The sequence below is a fragment of the Chionomys nivalis genome, chromosome X, assembly GCF_950005125.1.
Source record: "Chionomys nivalis chromosome X, mChiNiv1.1, whole genome shotgun sequence".
Classification (NCBI taxonomy): Eukaryota; Metazoa; Chordata; class Mammalia; order Rodentia; family Cricetidae; genus Chionomys; species Chionomys nivalis.
The window spans coordinates 78,038,582-78,059,072 of record NC_080112.1 but is presented as its reverse complement, the minus strand read 5'-3'; the positions used below and the strand labels follow the sequence as shown (position 1 = coordinate 78,059,072).

General features: G+C 36.3%; 1 protein-coding gene across 1 annotated transcript in view; it reads left to right on the top strand.

Moving 5' to 3' along the window:
* Brwd3 (bromodomain and WD repeat domain containing 3) overlaps positions 1 to 20,009 on the top strand; it is a 103,315-nt gene extending 83,306 nt beyond the window's left edge. The window contains exons 26-41 of the mRNA XM_057760142.1: positions 93 to 217; positions 946 to 1,028; positions 1,804 to 1,915; positions 2,286 to 2,347; positions 2,457 to 2,612; positions 3,186 to 3,306; positions 4,515 to 4,640; positions 4,730 to 4,808; positions 6,559 to 6,615; positions 7,400 to 7,540; positions 8,485 to 8,556; positions 9,821 to 9,973; positions 12,085 to 12,248; positions 12,622 to 12,719; positions 13,612 to 13,770; positions 17,868 to 20,009. Coding sequence (XP_057616125.1) covers positions 93 to 217; positions 946 to 1,028; positions 1,804 to 1,915; positions 2,286 to 2,347; positions 2,457 to 2,612; positions 3,186 to 3,306; positions 4,515 to 4,640; positions 4,730 to 4,808; positions 6,559 to 6,615; positions 7,400 to 7,540; positions 8,485 to 8,556; positions 9,821 to 9,973; positions 12,085 to 12,248; positions 12,622 to 12,719; positions 13,612 to 13,770; positions 17,868 to 18,622 — 2,463 coding nt within the window. The 3' untranslated portion in view covers positions 18,623 to 20,009. The remainder of the gene's footprint in view (positions 1 to 92; positions 218 to 945; positions 1,029 to 1,803; positions 1,916 to 2,285; positions 2,348 to 2,456; positions 2,613 to 3,185; positions 3,307 to 4,514; positions 4,641 to 4,729; positions 4,809 to 6,558; positions 6,616 to 7,399; positions 7,541 to 8,484; positions 8,557 to 9,820; positions 9,974 to 12,084; positions 12,249 to 12,621; positions 12,720 to 13,611; positions 13,771 to 17,867) is intronic.
* The last annotated feature ends 482 nt before the right edge of the window (positions 20,010 to 20,491 follow it).

The following is a 20,491-nucleotide window of genomic DNA, read 5'->3' as shown; positions in this document are numbered from 1 at the left end:
AGATAATTCTTAAGTTATTCAGATAATAATGAAATACATTAATAAAAGGTAGTCATGTATAGAAAATAATGTTTTGGTGTTTCCATGAATAGGAGCAAGAATTTGTTAAGATTGTAGGAATCAAATATGAGGTTGGACCACCTACTCTGTGCTGCTTGAAACTTGCATTTTTGGATCCCATTTCAGGCAAAATGACTGGAGAGTCTTTTTCTATTAAGTAAGTAACTTACTTCTGATTTTTTGTTTGTTCATATGAATTTTAATGCCCATTGTTACTAATATATTTAATATTCAATTCAGAGCTCAAGAACAATGGGAGAGGAAATACTGCAGCACTTCTCCCTGCCTTAGAATTGTAAGAGTCTGTTTAGTGTTTGCTCTGTTGCTCTGTATAATGTGTGTCAGGAAGGGGTAAACTGATCCACGCACAAAGCCAGTTACTTAATCTGCTTTTAGAAAATGGACTTGCTTAAATGCTGCTTCTTTCCTGAGAGCTGTAAGGAATCAAAGACTGCTGTTTATACAGTATGCTTGAAACATGGTGCTTTAAGTAAATGACTATTTGTGAGATTTAAATTTAAAATTGATGGGAATGCATAAAATATCAATCCATATTTTTGTGGCAGGATCTCACTTTGTAACCCTGGCTAGCCTTGAAAGAGATCTACTTGCCTCTGCTTCCCAAGTGCCAAGGTCAATGGGGTGTGGCCACCACACCTAGTGATCCATTTTTTTTTTTAAATTTTGATGACGATCTTGATATTAAACTTTTAAAGTTTTTATTGATCTTCATATTATTTAAATAAAAGCATTTCTAGAGACCGTGGAGTTTACAAAATTTTGCTTAATGACCTCTATGTCAAATTGTATCCTTGGAAGTGGAGCAAGTGATAACTACGATTATATTACAGTATTAGATGGCACTGTGCTTTGTTTTCTGTGTAGGTATCATGACATGCCAGATGTCATTGATTTCCTTGTGTTACATCAGTTTTATAATGAAGCCAAAGAAAGGAACTGGCAAATTGGTAAGGAGAAATTGTCTCTTCTAATTCCTAACCTTGAAGTACAACGTTAACCCTGATTTAACCACAAGAAATTAGCTCAAAGTTTAACTGAACAAAGAAGTCAAATTTATAAGGCATACAAAAAAATGAAACATAATGTTAAGTAACTTTATGCACATTGTGTACTATTTACAAGCGGTTCACCCTTGTATCTCATTTCATGTTATATGGCCTTACTTGCCTATGTCCAGTTGGAGTTTGAACATGTAAAATGGAAAATATCAAATAGAGTAACTCATAATTTTCAAGTTCCTCGTTGTGAATACTTTAATGGATCCTCACACAATTACATTCCTTCTTACCTGGGATGTCAGTTTTTCCAGCAAACATGCTGACCCTCCCTTTAATTCTCAGCTGTGTCTTCCAAATGCTCTGGGTATTAGAGTGCTTAAATTCAAGGACCTACTATGTAGTAGCCTAATATGTGCCAATGCCTACACTGTTCACTTCACTTTATCTCACTGCACCAGCTCACATAGTCACACAAAGAAAGGGTGAATATAATACGATAGAATACTGTAAAAGAAGCCATATCGTGAACTTTTGTAATATTACATTTTAATTATTGTTTTATTATAGTATACAACTTATAATCTCTTACTATGCCAGATTTATTAAATTTGCCATAGTTGTGTATGATAATGATAAATACAAGCTACTTCTGTATTCAAAACAATGTGAGGATTTGAGTGGGAACAGAGCTCATTCTGATTTAAATGTCTGAAATTCATTATAGGTGATAGATTCCGCAGTATAATAGATGATGCCTGGTGGTTTGGAACTGTGGAAAGCCAGCAGCCTTTTCAGCCAGAATATCCTGATAGCTCTTTCCAGTGTTACAGTGTTCAGTAAGTACAGCTCGTTTGTGACTCTGAAAAATCCTAAGTGCTCTATTATATCAACATTTTTTCACCTAAAATTTGTTTCCCAAATAGATCATTGTATTCTTTCCTATGGATTAATTTTAGATAGATTCTTGATTGCACCACCAGCAAAGAAATAAAACTATTAAAGAGTGCCCTTCTGCCTTAACTTTATATTGGTGCAGCACGTTTTCTCCATCAGTGGTTTATTACTATCTTTACATGAGCAGAGTTATACTTCATGAATACTACACTGCTTTTTTTCTAAATTTCACCCTGAAATCATGCAAATTATGTTACCACACGAAAAGAAATGCTTGGGAATCTGATTTGCATCTTCTTCTTTTCTTGATAGCTGGGACAATAATGAAAGAGAAAAGATGAGCCCCTGGGATATGGAGCCAATTCCAGAAGGAAGTAAATACACCTTTCAAAATTAATTCTAATTCTTGTAAAAAGCAAAAGGATAGCAGTCTGATGTTGGAAAATAATTGTTTTTGATTTTTTTTTTAAATTTTGTGTCTAGCTGCTTTTCCAGATGAAGTTGGTGCTGGTGTTCCTGTGTCCCAGGAAGAACTGACTGCTTTGCTGTACAAACCCCAGGAAGGAGAGTGGGGGGCTCATTCCAGAGATGAGGAATGTGAACGAGTCATTCAGGGCATCAACCACCTTCTTTCCCTGGGTATGGTGAATGTATAAAAATACTAGGAAAAGAATAAGGAACTTGCAAAGCCAGCAGAATTTGTTCAGAAAGTTCAGAACAAAGAAATACAGTTTATCAAAGCATACTTGACATGTTTCAACAGGCAGAATGATTTTAGTTTAATGTTAACATTTTATATGTTTGCCTAAAGTAATTACTAATTAACTTTTCCATTGCTCTGGGGGGTAATAGTGAAGGCAAGCATAAGTCTCTTTCTTGAGTCATTATGGCTCTCTAGCTATTTCCTCAGCCTGATTTTGGAGGGGTTCCTTGGTAAAGACAGTGGGTGAGGAGAAACTTTTTTCAGGAAAGACATAAGAACCTGAAATTTGGCACATTTCTCATTTAATTTTGTTTCATTTTATCTAATTTGCACCAAAATGTCAAAGATACTATGTCCAAATAAAAGATGACATTAATTTATATAACTGAAACATTATTGTCTTAAAAATTAGGTATATTGTGCCTCCTTATTTATATGTGAATATTCACTAACAATAAATGTTAGTCTCTTTAATAGCTGTTTTGTTTCATTTTTGGTGGTTTTTGTAGATTTTGCCAGCCCCTTTGCTGTTCCAGTGGATCTCAGTGCCTACCCCTTGTATTGTACTGTAGTTGCTTATCCAACCGACCTCAATACCATCAGACAAAGACTTGAAAATCGCTTTTACAGGTTTGTTTTGTTTTATAATTTATTACAGAAGTTATAGTTTTATGTTTCCTGTGCTTTCTTAAAATCCGTTTTTTGATGTCTGATATAGTTATCCAAAAACATGCTCCAAATTTCCTTACATTTTATTACTCTTTCAGATAAATATGATATTGGAAAAAAGGCAGAGTGGAAAATATAAGTAGCACAGTTGTGTGTAACACAAACTACCATAAATTTTGTTCACTAAAGGCAGATTAAGTAGTAATCCAATGTATCATGATCAAGATGCTACAGAGATAATGCAGTATATTTAAAATTCTCCTTGGGGAATTAAACAATGGTTAAATTTAATTGCTAGATATATAAATAGACCAAGTTATTTGTTGTTTATCTTATGAGAGAAATTATTATAAAAGGGTTTTGGAGGTCAGTTCTTGGTGCTTTGTTCAGCCATGCCCACTTTACACTAATTGCAGTATTCTGAGAGCTAGTTAGTCTGCCTCTGGTACTTGAGAAATGGGTATATTTTATAAAATACCTATTATTTCATTTGATCTTATATGTCAAACATAACTAAATGAAAATGTGTTGTTTTCCATACTATAGTTTCTCCTTCCTTCCTTCCTTCCTTCCTTCCTTCCTTCCTTCCTTCCTTCCTTCCTTCCTTCCTTCCTTCCTTCTCTCCCTCCCTCCCTCCCTCCTTCCCTCCTTCCCTCCCTCCTTTCCTCCCTCCTTTCCTTTCCTTTCCTTTCCTTTCCTTTCCTTTCCTTTCCTTTCCTTTCCTTTCCTTTCCTTTCCTTTCCTTTCCTTTCCTTTCCTCGTTCCTTTTTTTTTTTTCATTAAACTAAACACAATGTTTGATTTATCAAATGTACTTTTTGGTTAGTTTTTATTTTTATGAGTGGGTGGGTGGGTGGGTGGGTGGGGTCATGCCTGTAGCACTGCACATATACAGAGGTCAAAGGACAATTTTCAGGAGTTGGTTTTCTCCTTCTACTGTGGGATCCTGAGTGTCAGGCTCAGGATGTTAGGTTATACACTGGTCCGTCCTAACATACTAATCATCCGTAAGTCACACACTATATATGAGTCACATACATGTATCGAAATACCTTTGACATACCATGATAATACCATGATAAAGTGCCTAATAGTCTAACAATGCATATTCTAGGCATATAATTCAAATATATAAGGCCAAAAATAACAAGAATTTTTTAATTTCGTAGGAGAATATCAGCATTAATGTGGGAGGTACGCTATATTGAGCATAATGCTAGGACTTTCAATGAGCCAGATAGTCCTATAGTTAAAGCGGCGAAGATTGTGACTGATGTCTTACTTCGATTTATTGGGTAAGAAGTAGTGTTATCTCCTACAGAGACTAAATTCTGCTGTTTTTAAGTATTGGAATGTATTTTGCCTTACTTATCTTGTTTCTTAGGGATCAAAGCTGTACTGATATTTTGGATACTTACAATAAAGTTAAAGCAGAAGAACTAAACAGCAGTGATGCAGAGGAGGTAAGGATCGCAGCTTGATGATTATGACCGTATTTCTTTTCTGCTTTGGAGCGCAGTAAGTGTTAATGTATACTATAATTGATTATGAATGGCAAACATTTTAGGAAGGTAGCTGAAGATCTGAATCTTTTCTATTAACTTCTTTTGAGGGGGGACAGCAGGGTTTCTCTGTAGCTTTGGAGCTATCCTGGAATTAGCTCTTGTAGACCAGGCTAGTCTCGAACTCACAGAGATCCACCTGCCTCTGCCTCCCGAGTACTGGTATTAAAGGCGTGTGCCATCACTGCCCGGCTCTGTTGACCTGTATACCAATGGTGTGTTTGAAAAATGGAATGATGTGCTATACAGAAGGTGTTGTCAGAGACAGGCAACTGGTCATCCCTTGAAGCCTGATGTATTCATATAATGAACAACTGAATTCTAGCCCTGAGAAAAATAAGACAAAACACTCATCATTTTATTTTATTTTGTTAGTTTCTTGTGTGTTTTTTGTCTTTTTCTTTGCAGTCAGTATTTTAAAGGAATGTTTAGTTCGAACTAGGCAGTGGTAGTACACACCTATGATCCCAGCACTTAGGAGGCAGAGGCAATTGGATCTCTGAGGTCCAAGGCCAGCCGGATTTACAGAGTGATTTACAGCCAGGGCTACACAGAGAAACCCTGTCTTGAAAAATCAAAAAGGAAAAAAACTGTTTAGTTGACGCTAATTTTAGACTAGTTCCTAACTAGCTCTTATAACTTAACCTGTTTCTAACCCTGAGTTCCTCTCTCTGCCCAGAAGTCCCGCCTATTCTCTCCCGCCTAGCTATTGGCCATTCAGCTCTTTATTAAACCAATCAGAAGGAGCCTTAGGCACATCATTACAGTATACAAAAAAAGATTATCCCACAACATTTTGTTTGCATCTTTAATCTTTCAGATGGTAATTTCAAGTGACACTTTCCTGGTGTAAGTTTATGTGACTATCAAATAAAATATTTTAATATACCTAAATGCTGTTTAGTCAAGTAATATGGAAAGTGTGATACAGCAGTTAGATACTAACCAATTAAAAAATTCAAGCAAAATTATTCATTTTTTCTTATATTTTTCCTAACCCTTAACATTAATATATTTCAATTTAGGATTTTGATGTAATAAGACTTTCTCCACAAGCTCACACTGTTTTGCTTAGAACAGAAATGAAATGTAAAGTTTTAACAACTTAATTTTATTGTGAAGGAATATCAATAAGGCCTGATCTCATTTCTCCTATGTATTATGGAGTTGTTGTACCCTTCACCAGTGGTGCCTAGGTCTGGACTTTGTATTGATAAACTTATCACTCTGAGACATACTTAACTGAATTAGGACAAATTTATATTTCCCTTGGGAAAATGTACTAATTATTGAACTAGCAATGTTTAATTGGGAATAAGTCATGATTATGCTATATTCAGATGACTCAGTCATATAGAATAAGATTTTTTTTATACTCATACTTATTTGACTACAAAGTTCACCTTTTCCCTTATTTCTTATTCTAACTTAGAGAGAAAGCCTTTTTATTTTCCTCCCGGTATATTTTTTAACCTACACACAGTGTATTATCACAGTTTGAAGTGACTCTCCCTCCTACATTTGCTCTGCTGCCCACCTCAATGAAGGAAAGTTAACTGTCGTTATCTTTGCTATTTACTTGTGAATATGCATTTAATCTGTACCCTTTCTAATGTGACTTAGCGCATCTCACTTTCCTCTTTTAATTTAGGATACAGAAATGGTCGATTTAGATTCAGATGGTCCTGGAACTTCATCTGGAAGAAGGGTGAGGAAATGAGTAACTTTCTGAGATCAAACATTTCCAGGTTTCCTGAGTCAAGAGATCCCAATTCTTATCCCAATTTTTTGAGAGTAGTTGAGACTCTTGGAAGCAAATACATAGCTTACACATAATTTAGGTTTATTACAGCAGCGGGCTGCAATATACAGACCAAATGCAAGAAAAAGACAGCAAGGGCGGGTAGAACCATATCGGTTCCCATAGGTTTTCTTTCTCCTATGAGGGACTATACAGCATACTCTTCTCACAGCAATAAAAACAGAAGTATGTATGCGATTAGTAACTCAGTTACAAAGAATTTTACTAGTGACTGTGTATGTAGGCACCTTCTGACTAAGGCATATCTTCATCCCAGATTCCTTCAAGAAAAGCAGGCCATCTGCACAGTAATGTTGTTTATACTGTTTAAATAAACAGTCTTTACAATTCAAGAGACAGTTCAGGCTCCCAAGTACTGGCCACAGGTCGACACAGGTCAAGGGGAGTGGGGAGACATTTACTTGTCTGTACTTTATTTGCAGTTTAGATTTTCTTAAAAGGAAATGCAAAATACTAGAATTGTTGGCTTTTTTTTTTTTTTTTTTTTTTTTTGCCAGACAGAATGGCGCTTTAAAGTAAGACATATAAACAGTAGCTGGTGCGTCTTATACAGGTGTCTGCCATCGGAGTGATGGACAGCTACTTCTTAGAGTTGGACTTGGGTAATACCAGGCTTTTCTGAGAAAATCAAGGAATAGTTCTGGAAAGATTAATTCTGTTCGATTTGTAGGTCAAATGCCGAGGCAGAAGACAGTCTTTGAAATGTAATCCTGATGCCTGGAAAAAACAATGCAAAGAACTACTGAGCCTCATTTATGAACGTGAAGACTCAGAGCCATTTCGACAGCCTGCAGATCCTCCTTCTCACCCAGTAAGCATCCCATTGTTGAAATAATTACCGACAGGATGATATCTGTTAATTATCCAAGCTAGTATCTATGTCTGAACAATTTTCCTTTTAGTTATAACTCTTTAAAACAGTTGCCATGGACTTAGGATGGAAATGATACAGTTGCTAGAAGAGACTGGAATCACCTGGATGTGGCGGCACATGCCTTTCCTCACAGGCAGAGGCAGCTAGATAATGGGGTGTTTGAGGGTAGCCTGGTCTTCACAGAGATCCAGGCGAGCCGGGACTGCATAGTGAGATGCCGTCTACAAGAAAACAAATGAAAAGCCCTTTTCTTTTAGTTCATGCTTTAATTTATTTGTTTATTATAGTCAACTAACTTCTAATGACACTTTACACACTGTAGACTTAATAATAATATGTCAGACCTGTTTAATTTATAGTAAATTTGTTATCAATATGGCTACTTAGAATTATCCACATACCAACGTTACTTTTCAACAATATAACATTATGACAATTTAGAATATAGGATTATTTTTACTTTCAAGACAGGGTCTAACTGTATTCTCCAGACTGGTATGGGACTACTGTGTCCTAAGCTGACACTGTGCCGCACTGCTAGGATTAAAGGCACGCACTACTTTGCCCTGTGACTAGGATTTCTTTTATAAATATGTGACAACTCCATATACTGTAGACACTTGGGAACATCCTGTGTATGTTTTGGAATGAAAAAGAAGTAACAATATCTCAATCAACTAAGTTTGATTTGTTTGTAGGAAGTTTGTGGAGGACACATTAGGCTTATATTTTTCAAAGCAGAATATGGTAAACACAGAAATCTTTCAAGTAAAACATTATTTTTGTTTGTGGATTTTTGAGCCTTGAATCACAACTTCATTGCAAGTCTTGATCCTCTGGAGTGGTGATGTGGATTTGATCTGTGTTCTTTATCCTGACAGGCTCAACAACAGCAAGAAGAAGAACCCTCAGCATCAGCTCTTCCAGATAGTCAAGATCCATCTCAGTCTGAGGTAGGCTTAGGCTGGTTTTGTGGTGTTCCCTTTGAAACTTTTCACGGCCGAACACAAATTTTGTGCACTTTGCTCAATTTGCCTTTCAATTCAACTTACTTTCTTTTTATACCTTTGTTTAAATTTTTGGTCATTTTAATTTTTTAATTTTGGTTTTGGAATCAGCATGTGTTCAGAGTTGTTCTTCATGACATCATATAGTTGTTTATTTGGAGATATGGAAAGAAAGCCATGCAGCAAAGCAGAGAACATTCAGTGGACTGTATTATGTCTGTGTCACAGTGATATTTCCTGCACGGATTTCCCTAAATAGTCAGCTGAGGAATATGAGTTCTTGTCTTACTATACACGTTCCAACATTATTCCTTATGAAAATATCACTGCTTTAGAAGGCATAAGCTGTTGGAATATACTTTTGGTGTTTTTATAACTTAAGGAAATCTATTTTAATACCCTTTCTCTGCCACTTTTTGCTCTTTTCACTTTCTTGGTAGATGAAAATATGGTGGTTTTACTTCGTAACATTGTGAATAACATGAGTGACTGAATACATACGTGTTTTACTGAATGGTATTCAGGGTAGTGGGAAATATAAGTCTGTTTCAGATATTACTTTATATGACAGCCCTTGGAAAAACTTAATGGACTTGAAAGATTTGTTAGAATGGATTTTTCTTTCTTTTAATTGCAATCAAACTAAGTTCTGAATCGGTGAGACTGAAAACTTTAGATGAAATAACAAATCACATTGGTTAAAGATCCAAAAGGCAGCCAAATGTGATGGTGCAGAATTAGAACCCTAATCCTTGAGGGGCTGAGATGGGAGAATCATGAGTTTAAAGCCAGCCTCCACTGCATATAGAGACAGAGAAGAGGGGTAGCCGGCACAAACTTTGACCTCAACTAGTGACATCTTATGTGAAATGTCATAACTCATAATCTTGGAAATATGTAGGTAGTTTGTGGAGTGGAACTCTGCAATTCTACCCGAAAATCCCATCATCTGTCATTAGATAACTTTGGCACCGTGTCAGCAGCTCAAGCCAGCGACTTTGACTTTTCTCTTCTAACCCTTTAAACTCATGTTATTTTCAGAAACCTAAAAAGGATTTGGTTTGGGAGCGGGAATAAGTAGTTGGTAGACATAAAGATGGTGTTTGTGTCAAGATAACTTGCTTCAGTGGGTAATGTAATTCTCAGTGCTATTTTATTTAGGATTGTTTTGCAATTTGAGTATTTAAATGTAACACATTATCATTTGTAGGATTATCAAGATGGTATAGACACACCTATGGACTTCAGCACTGTGAAAGAAACTTTGGAATCAGGAAATTATGATAGTCCTCTGGAATTTTATAAAGATGTTCGCCAAATATTCAGCAACTCCAAAGCTTATACTTCTAATAAAAAGTCAAGGGTATGAAACTAATATTAAATGGGCAGTTATGTATTTCAGGCAGTTTTCCTTCCACAGTTTTCAAGATCTGTAAACAAGTATATTCTACTATTTTGACACAGTTACTGAAGTTTCATTCTCAGTATCTTTTCTGCATTCTGGATATTTTCAAGGCATATGTAAATATACTTTTAGAATAATTCTGAAATTAAGTAGCTTTTTTTCCCTCTTATCTTACTTTTCTTTATTCTTTAATGATAATTACATCTGCCAGAGAAAAGAAAAAGAAAGGAAAGTTAATAATTTAAATACTCAAATCTCCATTAATGAACTGATAAATATAAAGGTAGTTGACAATATTAGTTTATATGAAATGTTTTAATTAGGTCTTAATATAGATATTCCCATTGCTATCACAGAGTGATCCCTATTGGGAAGTTACAACTTTATTCATATTCATGTTAAATATTTCCTTATATATTATCAAAACTGAAAATATCCTGAGAACAAGAAATAGAAACAGTAATATTTATCTTTTGGAGCCACTAGTGTCTAACTGTCAAATTAGTTACATGGTAAGCATATGTCTAAATGCTTCAACTTTTTAATATACATTAAAATTTCTCTAGGTGTTTTTGGTTTTTCGAGACAGGGTTTCTCTGTGGTTTTGGAGCCTGTCCTGGAACTAGCTCTTGTAGACCAGGCTGGTCTCGAACTCACAGAGATCCGCCTGCCTCTGCCTCCCAAGTGCTGGGATTAAAGGCGTGCGCCACCACCGCCCGGCTCTCTAGGTGTATTTTCTTCCATTTCCTTTTCCCCTTTCATCATAACTTAGAGTAATAGAAAGTTTGAAAAATATGGAAAAATATTTTAAAAATCAAACTATCACATATTTATTTATAGTTAATATTTAATGTGCTTACTTCTAGTCCTATCTATACTAATACTTAACATTCAGATGCTTATAAAATATTAGATTTCATATTTAAAGTCATTGTTATATGTGTATTATGACTTTAAAAATAATTTTATTAATTATTTGAGCATTTCATGCAGTATATTTTGAACATAATCACTTATTACCCTGTCAAACGTCCCATCCCTTCCCACCCAACTTTGAACTTACTTTTTTCTTTTAATTCATTTCTCATCAAACCAATTTTGTTGCCCAGATAGTCTTGGCATCTCTTATTCTGGCTAGCCAATCATGGGGTGTCACCTCATTAAAATGGGTCACCATTACATGCTATAGCCTCTCAGCTAATTATAGGATCAACTGTCCTGCCCTCTAAGCTGGGATTTTGTCTGTCTGGACCTTATGCAGAACTTGTACATGCTTTCATATTCTCTCTGGGTTCGTATGTGTATCTGTCCTGCTTCCTTGAAGTTATCCACCACTTCTGGCTCTTCACAGCCTTTCTACCCTCTCTTCTGTGAAGATCCCTGAGCCTTGGGGTGAAATATGAAAGCTTGATTGGGGCTGAGCACTTTTCACTTTTGCTTTCTGCACACTGACCAATTGTGCGTCTTGACGTTAAGTGCCATCTGCTGCAAGGGGCAAGTTTCTCTGATGAGGGTTAAGAGATGATCTGATCTGTATGATGACTGTTTAAAATGAGGTTTTTGATGATATTCTTTTATCTGATTATTTAATGGTTTATTGGGGTTTTGTTGATTTCATTTTTTTACTAGTATTCTGTGGCTAGAAAATTGAGTGATTTTAAAAAATAATTTCCCACTTTACACGAATAGTGACTGTAGCTAAAGTCTTTAATATCATTTAGCATTTTTATCATGTGTGTATAGTCCCCTGATTGTTCCTTACAACAGATTCCCAGAGGTCAAATTATTAACCAAATGATAGGTGTATCTTTAATGATTTATGATACATATTTTAAATTATCTTTTGGGATATTGTCTCAGTGAAAATTCCCTTATAATATATGAGGATTTTCCCATCATTCACAGCACTAAATACTATCTTTTAAAGTTTTTATTACTTTTAATAAATGAAAATGACATCTTAATTCCTCCAGAATTTCAAATAGCTAGTGTGTGTTTTCCGTTGGGAATGATGTTCATCCTCTTCTTCTGTGATTGCTAAAACAAGGCTGTGCTTTCCACCTTTCCAGATCTATAGCATGACGCTGAGATTGTCTGCCTTATTTGAAAATCACATTAAAAATATCATCTCTGAATATAAGTCAGCAATCCAAAGTCAGAAGAGGAGAAGGCCTCGGTACAGGAAGCGCCTGAGAAGCAGCAGCAGCTCACTGTCCAGCAGCAGAGCTCCTAGGTACATTACACTGATGTAGCAGTTTAGGCCTTAAAGCACTTTGTATGTGGTAGCTCATCCGTAAGGTTGGTGAGTAAACTTAGGATGTCTCACGGGACTCAAGAAGTCCTGTTTTTGTGCAAAGGTGGAGTTTGTAACCCAAAGTATTGATTATGTTGATTTTACTGTGCCTTTAAATTTTTAATTTTTTAATTTTGTTATGTGATTGAAGCTTCACTTTGTCAGCTCACCTACTTTAGGTATTTCGCTTGAAGTTCTAGGTAGTTTCCATTTTGGTCACCTTCAGAATTTTGTGTCATATTGTTCATCATATTGAATTACTAACAGAAAAAAATGTTCATAATTATATATCTATCTATATATTTATTTACAGCCCAAAAGGGAAGCAGAAGCAAATGAAGTTACAGCCTAAAAATGACCAGAATACCTCAGTATCTTATGCCAGGACTAGTTCTCCTTTCTCTTCTCCTGGTAAATATATCTTTGGTTTTGTGTTCTATAATTTTGGTGCTAATTAAAGGATATAGAATTGGTATCACTGTTTATAGTACACAGAGCAATAGATTTGGATTTAGAAAAGTTACATTTTAATCATTATTTTACTTGCTAGCTGTATGGTACTCTTATAAGATATTAGATAAATGATTTGGTTTCTTTGATTAGGTGATTTTTCAAAATCACTTTTAAAAAATTTATTTTGTATTTATGAGTCTTTTGCCTGCATGTGCATTTATACTCCATGTGCATTCCTGGTACTTGCAGAGGCCAGAAGAGGGTGTCAGATCCCCTGAAACTGGAATTACAGATGGTTGTGAGCTGCCATGTGGGTGCTGGGAATCTTCCTTGGATCCTATAGAAAAGCAGCCAATACTTTTAAATGCTGAGCCTTCTCTTTCTAACACCTAACTGTATGAATCTTAATTAAATGTCCCTTTGAAAGTTCTGTAGCTGTATGATTTTTATTATCTATAATATCTCCAAGAATGTGTACAATATATTTGTCAGTGTAAGACTTGGAGATTAATATGGGATGGAGGTTTTTCCTCAGGTTGTTTTTTTTTTTTTTTTGACATTTTGTATTTGAAAGTTTTTAGTGATGATAAATCATTTGTTTTCCTGTTGTCACATACTCATACTTACTTTGGGGGTGGGCTCTAGGGTCTTACTAAGCAGCCAAGATAGATTTCAAACTCACTGTCCTCCTAGCTGAGTTTCCAAAAAGCTGGGAATATATGTGGGATGCCAGTTGTAAAGCAATGTTTAATTTTATCATGAAGTAGTGAAGGTAGTTTTAAAAGCAGCCTGTATTAAAATTTCCTGAAAAACGAAATTATGTTAACATCATAATCTCTTTAAACATGAGTTTCAGATGCTGCTGAAGGTGTTTCACTATATCTACTTGATGATGAAGGAGATGGGCCATTTTCTCCATCAAGTTTAAGTGGATATAGCCGAAGTGGAAATAGCCATGACCCAGGAAAAGCCAAATCATTTCGTAATAGAGTTTTACCAGTTAAACAAGGTAGGAAATTGAATATTGGAGAGGCAACTTGTTTTCTATTTTTGTATGATGGATGATGAGTCATTTAAAAAGCTGATGTGTTAGGGTAGTACAACTAGTATGTCTTGGTACCTAGTAAGAATTATAATAGCCAAATTTAAGTCAAAAGGATTTTATAAGCACAGTTTGGAACAGATGTTTGGTAATTACTTTTGAATAGAATGTAAAATGAAATGAATAAGAGAAAAAAACTAAATGAAGAATTCTTGCCCCAAGTGCATAAGAACCAGACTGTCAGGAAACATTCAGAATTTTTCATGTATTAAACCATGTCAATAAGAAGTGAACAGGTCTCAAATATTTCAAAAGCACTCCTTCTTCCAGGCTGTTTCAGTAACTTTATATTTGAAGGAAAATTTAGTGCTTACAAAAATCATTGACTTAATTCATGAGTATGTTTATCTATCTTGTATGCCAAGCGAATTGGTTTTATAAGTATTTGAAGTTTACTATTATCCAGAAGCTCTTATAAAGGGTCCTGTACACACCTTGAACATGCTCAAAGATACTTCTGTGTTAAACTATTTGAAGTTTGTAAAAATATTTAATTTGGCTTTACAAATAGGTTACTTGGAATATCATTTTAACTTTATATACATTTTAGTGGATATTAATTTTTCTTATGCATTGTTTTATAATCACCAGATGACCTAAAATAGACTATAAATACATTCTTGGTTATATGAAAAATATTGAAACACATTGTTGTTGATCTGCGCTAAAAGACTGAGAAGCAATTGAAACTTACTTTTATAGTTCCCATTTTGAAATCTTTTTCTCTCTGATTCTGTTGCATTGTTCATACTTATTCTTCATGGGAAAGCTTATAGACAGAGTAGCCTACATTTCCTGCCTCTTCTTTCATACAGGACCCTTTATCCTTCATAGCCTAGTTTGTGTGCCAGGCACTCTCCAAAAAGCTCTTCTCCCCCAATCACCAGTAATGCAGACTGCCCAAGCAGTGTTCCTTTTCTCAGTATGTAACTTCCTGTTCTCGGTGTCACTGGACACTTGTTTCCTGCCTCTTCTCTAAGCTCGTTTTTACTGCTTTCTAGACTCTGCTGATATTCCTATGCAGTTTATGCTGAGCTTTATTGGCAGATTTCTGCTATTTTTAGCTCTCTTGATCTTTGGCTTCTGCAAATAAAGAACTCTAATAAATCTGTTGACTAAACCAGTCATCATATTTTTTATAGGTCAGGGTGGTTCTATGTAGTTCTTAGATGGCTTGGAACTCACCATATACAGCAGGTTGGCCACAGACTCAGAGTTTTGCCTGCCTCTGCCTTCTGAGTGCTGGAATTAAAGGCATGTGCCACCTTTTCCAGTTTAAACTAATCTTCCCGGTGCTAGGGCCTCTGGGGATGTACCAACCCAAACATCTGTTCATTCTATCAGTCTCATTTCTAGGAGCTTCATAAAAATAGTTTCATTCCTTTTCATCACGTTTGTGTCTTACAGTCATCCTTTTCATTCAATTTAAATCTCATTTTTAAAAGTGTGCTCTCACTAGACAGTCTAAGCTCACCTCAAATTCTTTATCTTTCTAATTTAGACTCCAGAGTAGGGAAGTTTGAAGCTCGTATCTGTTGTAATAAGAGCGGCAGGGCTGCGTCCCCGGCACCCAGACGCCCGCATGGCTAGCTTATGCCCCGAAATAATTACACGGAAACTGTATTCTTTTAATCACTGCCTGGCCCATTAGTTCCAGCCTCTTATTGGCTAGCTCTTACATATTGATCTAACCCATTTTTAATATTTTGTGTAGTACCACGAGCTGGCTTACCAGGAAAGATCTTAACCTGCGTCTGTCTGGAGTGGGAGAATCATGGTGACTCTCTGACTCAGCTTCTTTCTTCCAGCATTCTGTTCTGTTTACTCCACCCACCTAAGGGTTGGCCTATCAAATGGGCCTGGGCAGGTTCTTTATTAATTAACCAATGAAAGCAACAGATAAATACAAGACCCACCTCCATCACGTATCACCATGGTCTACTCAGTAATTTTCAACTCTCCATTTTCCTCTTGTATCCACATAGTTGTAAAGCCTTGTTAATTCTATATTTTTAAATTTGCATTTGTAATTTTGTGTATATGTTTGTGTCTGGTTGTGGGTTTGTACACGTTAGTGCACAGAGTCCAGAAGACAGTATCAGATTCCTTTGGAGCTGGAGATATAGGCAGTTTTGAGCTGCCCATGTGGGCATATGGAAACCAAAGTCTGCAAGAACAGCAAGTCCTCTTCACCATCTCTCCAGCCCTTTTTTTTGTAACACCAACTTAGTCTCTAGCTGAGTGTCTTAGTCACTTTAGACAACCATAAAATACTAGAGTGAGGAGCTTAAACAACAGACTTTCATTTGCCCACAGTTCTGGAGCCTCTAAGTCTGAGGAATCAAGATGCATGGAGATTATTATCTGACAAGAACTTTCTTTTCCTCAGGCTTGTAGAAGACCACATTTAAGCTGTATCCCTTGTGGCCATTTTGTCTGTCTCTATATTTCTGTTCCTTTGTGTGTTCCTTTGTCTCTGGCCTCACTCCCAACCATGTGTGTGTGTGTGTGGTGGGGGGAGTAGAAAGATGAGAGAAACTTAGAAACTTCCTAATCTCTTTGTTTTTTCCATAATAATTGAGACCTTCATTAACTTTCTTTACTATGTAAAGGACTCCAGTCTCCAAATGAAGTTCCTTAGGGAGGTAGGGCTTCGGCCTAGGAATTCTACCTTTAAATGTTAAGATAACGTACTTTGCTTTCCTCATCCATTTTCTTTCCCTTTATTTCTCTTCATAGACTGAAAATGTCTGGAACTCTCTCCCTAGCTCCATAGTCTTATGAGATCCAGCTTGTAGCCATACATGATATCTCATTTCTTTTTGGCTGTGCTTATGTATGTACATATGCAACTGTATATCAGGAGCTGAACCCAGGGTTTCGTGCATGCTAAGCATATTAATTACCATTGAGCTATCCTCTTAATCCCTGTTTGTTTTTTCATGTCTTTTTTAGATTTCTACTGGCATCTAAAACTAGAAAACTTGGCCTTTTCTCAGCATGCTGCCCAAACTTGTACAGTCTTCAGTGTTTCCCAACTTAGCCAGTATTTCTGCTCATTATGCATTTCTTAGACTAAAAAGCCTAGGGGATACACTGTTTTATTCTTAGTATTTGGCATCAAAACCTTCAGCAGGTCCCATTGTTTCCACCTTTGAAAAAAAAATTATTCTGGTGGGCCTTCTAGGTGGAAATGTTGTACCAGATTAGATGTTAGTTCTTGACCCCTCATTATGCCATAGCTAGACTACTGATTCAGGGGTCTTTTCTCCAGTTCTGCCTGCTTAACCACCGTCTACAGTCTGTTCTCTATAGAACATCAGTAATATTTTTTTAAGTGTAAATCAGATGTTGTCTTTCTCTGACCATCTCCTACCATTTTGTTTTTCTACTCCATCCTATCTAGACTGAATTTTCTTAGTTCTTTTTCTTCTGCTCAAACTTTCCCCCACATTTCACTTCATTAATTCTTTAAGTATTGCATTCTAAGAAACATCTCATCTACTAAATAGCACCCCAAAACACAGTCAAATATTTTTGTGCTCTTATTTTCATTGTTTAGCATTCTTCTCTACTTAAAATTGTATTCATTTTTTATTCACTTTGTTATCATCCACACTGCCCCCAGTGGTATAATAGCAAGTTCCAACCTCTTACAAATACCTGTTTCATGGCAGTTGATTGCTAAGGATTTATTAATTGAATAAATGAGACTTGTATGCTTCCTTATAATTCTTCTTAAGTTTATGCTAAAATTTCTGCCCAGATAAACTCAAAATCCCTCAGCCTATTTTTTTTTTTACTTCAAAAGAAGTGTGGAATAAGGATCCAAACTTTATCTGTCCCTGCAAATAGATCTAAGTATCTATTCCAACACTGTTGATTCTGTCCAGTCAGTTTGGGGTCCTAGATATTTTTAGTAGATTATTTTGATTTTGAGTCTGAATGACTGTCTTACAATATCAAGGCTTGATTTCTCAAAAACTCATTCTTTTTTACTTTAGATCACTCCGCTGATGGGCCTCTTACAAACGGTGATGGCAGAGAGCCCCGAACAGGAGCCAAAAGGAAACTACTCAGTGCATCAGAAGAGGACGAAAGCATGGCAGGAGAAGAAAAGGAGATGAAAGAAACAAAAGAGAAAACGCATTTGTCCTCCTCCGAGAGTGGAGAGTTAGGCTCCAGTTTAAGTTCAGAAAGCACCTGTGGCTCCGATTCTGACTCGGAATCTACTTCCAGAACAGACCAAGATTATGTAGATGGTGATCATGACTATAGCAAATTCATACAAACCAGACCTAAAAGAAAACTCAGAAAACAACATGCCAATGGAAAGAGAAACTGGAAGATGAGAGGCACAGGAGGAAGAGGCAGATGGGGAAGATGGGGTAGATGGAGTAGAGGAGGCAGAGGCAGAGGTGGCAGGGGGCGAGGGGGGCGAGGGAGAGGTGGAGGTGGGGGGAGAGGGCGAGGGCGAGGGAGAGGCGGAAGAGGTGCATCTAGAGGAGCCACCAGAGCCAAGCGAGCACGTGTTGCCGATGATGAATTTGATACCATGTTTTCAGGACGTTTCAGTAGACTTCCTCGAATCAAAACAAGAAACCAAGGCAGGAGGACTGTTTTGTATAATGATGATTCGGATAATGACAATTTTGTGTCCACTGAGGATCCTCTGAATCTTGGTACATCCAGATCAGGCAGAGTCCGTAAAATGACAGAAAAAGCCAGGGTTAGCCATCTCATGGGATGGAATTATTAACAGTTAATGAATTTAGAGTAATTTTTAAGAATAAAATCAATGGCCTTCTACTGCAGGGAATTTACCAGAAAATCTACAAAGCAAGTTGTGTGGGGACTTCTGCTTCCTTTCACATTGGTGCTTTTCCATTATGCCAGTATACATTTGTTTCAAGACTTTTAATCTCCACACTTCATTTGTTCAAACAAGCCTTACTCATTAGGCCTTAAATTAAAACAAATTCTGCCCACACATATACATGTGTGCACATACACATGTGTGGACATGCGCACACAAGCGCGCACACACATACATACACACACATACACACACACACACCACAGACACACTACAGATTTACTACATTAAAGGAGCATTCTGCTTCTTAAGAGTAGCATGACATTTTTATCTCAATAAGATATCCCTCTTTGCTTTTGTATCACAGAAGTATAGCACCTTCTTACAGAGTTTTATATAGTTTGTTTTTGCCATTTTGATTCCTATACCCAGTAATAATAACTTTTGCACAATACACCAATCCTAAAGGCAGCTATTAAATGTTTACAGTTTCTATATTGTAAGAACGATCTGGATTATTTTACTCTTCCCAGGCCAAACTTTCATGAACTGTACTGAACTGAAGTATATATTTATACTGCAGTTTTGGGGTGGGTGGGGGGTATCTTGATATGCTTTTCATTGATTTGCTTAATTCACGTTTAAGGTGAGAAAGGGTTGGTGCCTTGTAAATATGTAGCAAATCTTTGTGGTGTGTCCTGATGTGTGCATTAACTTTATTAAAAGAGAATACTTGAGGTATCAATCTAGACAAGGTGCCAAATGCAAAAGTTTCTTGCATCCATTTTTCTTTTCCTGTTATATTTTATTGCATTAATAGAAACTTGTGTAGCTTAATAGTAACTTAAACATTTGAAAAATCCTCATCCACAAAGAATACTTCTTTGAACAGTAGCTCAGCTACCTCTATTAACTACAACTACTGGAAATGCTAAGGAAAGTAGATGCTGTTACTCATTACTAAGGAGAAATAGAACAAGCTTGGTAGGGATGAATACTCCTAAGTTATAAGCTGAGAATTTTCAGTAATCACATTGGCTCTCAAATTCATAGGTGTGACAAATTTTCCTAAGTATTCTATGCTCTAGGCTTCTGTAGAACTTATTTATGTAAGCAGACTTGCTCTGCTGCTTGGCTATCTCTGCCACCACTTCCTCTTTAACAGCTGTGAGTTACTGCTTTTCATTTGAATCTGGAAAGGTAACAAAGCACCTAACTTGAGCTGGCCTAATTTGGCTAGCTAATATTTGGAATCAACTTTAATGGGTTCTTCTGTTCTCATTCCAAAGGGTTCTTCTGTTCTCGACTTCCAGAAAAGAGCCTCATTGCACTGCAAACAGATATATATATATATATATATATATATATATATATATATATATATATATATATTTTATAGTTGAGAAAAAAATCTTTAAAATCATTTATGGTCTTGTTTACAGCAATAGAGTGCACATAGAGTTCCATAAGTGAGCTTCAGTTCCAAGATCAATTGTGGTCCTCAAATTTGACATCACAGTTGCGCTACTTCGTCAGATACTTCCACTCTTGAAGTGGAAGGGATAATAATTGATCTCTGCTTTTGTAACAGCAATTTTGTTGCACTTAAATCAGACTTGTGTGATGAAACATTTTCTTAATGTACACCTGGTAGTCCAGGAGATATCTTAAGCTGACATGTTTGTCTCATGCTTTCAATCATTTCACGCATCTGAAAAAAATCTGTTAAGTGCAGAGGAAGGAGTGCACACATAACTTTGCTTTTTGGTGGGGTTGGGGGGTTATTCTTGAACTAATACCCTTAAGCAATTT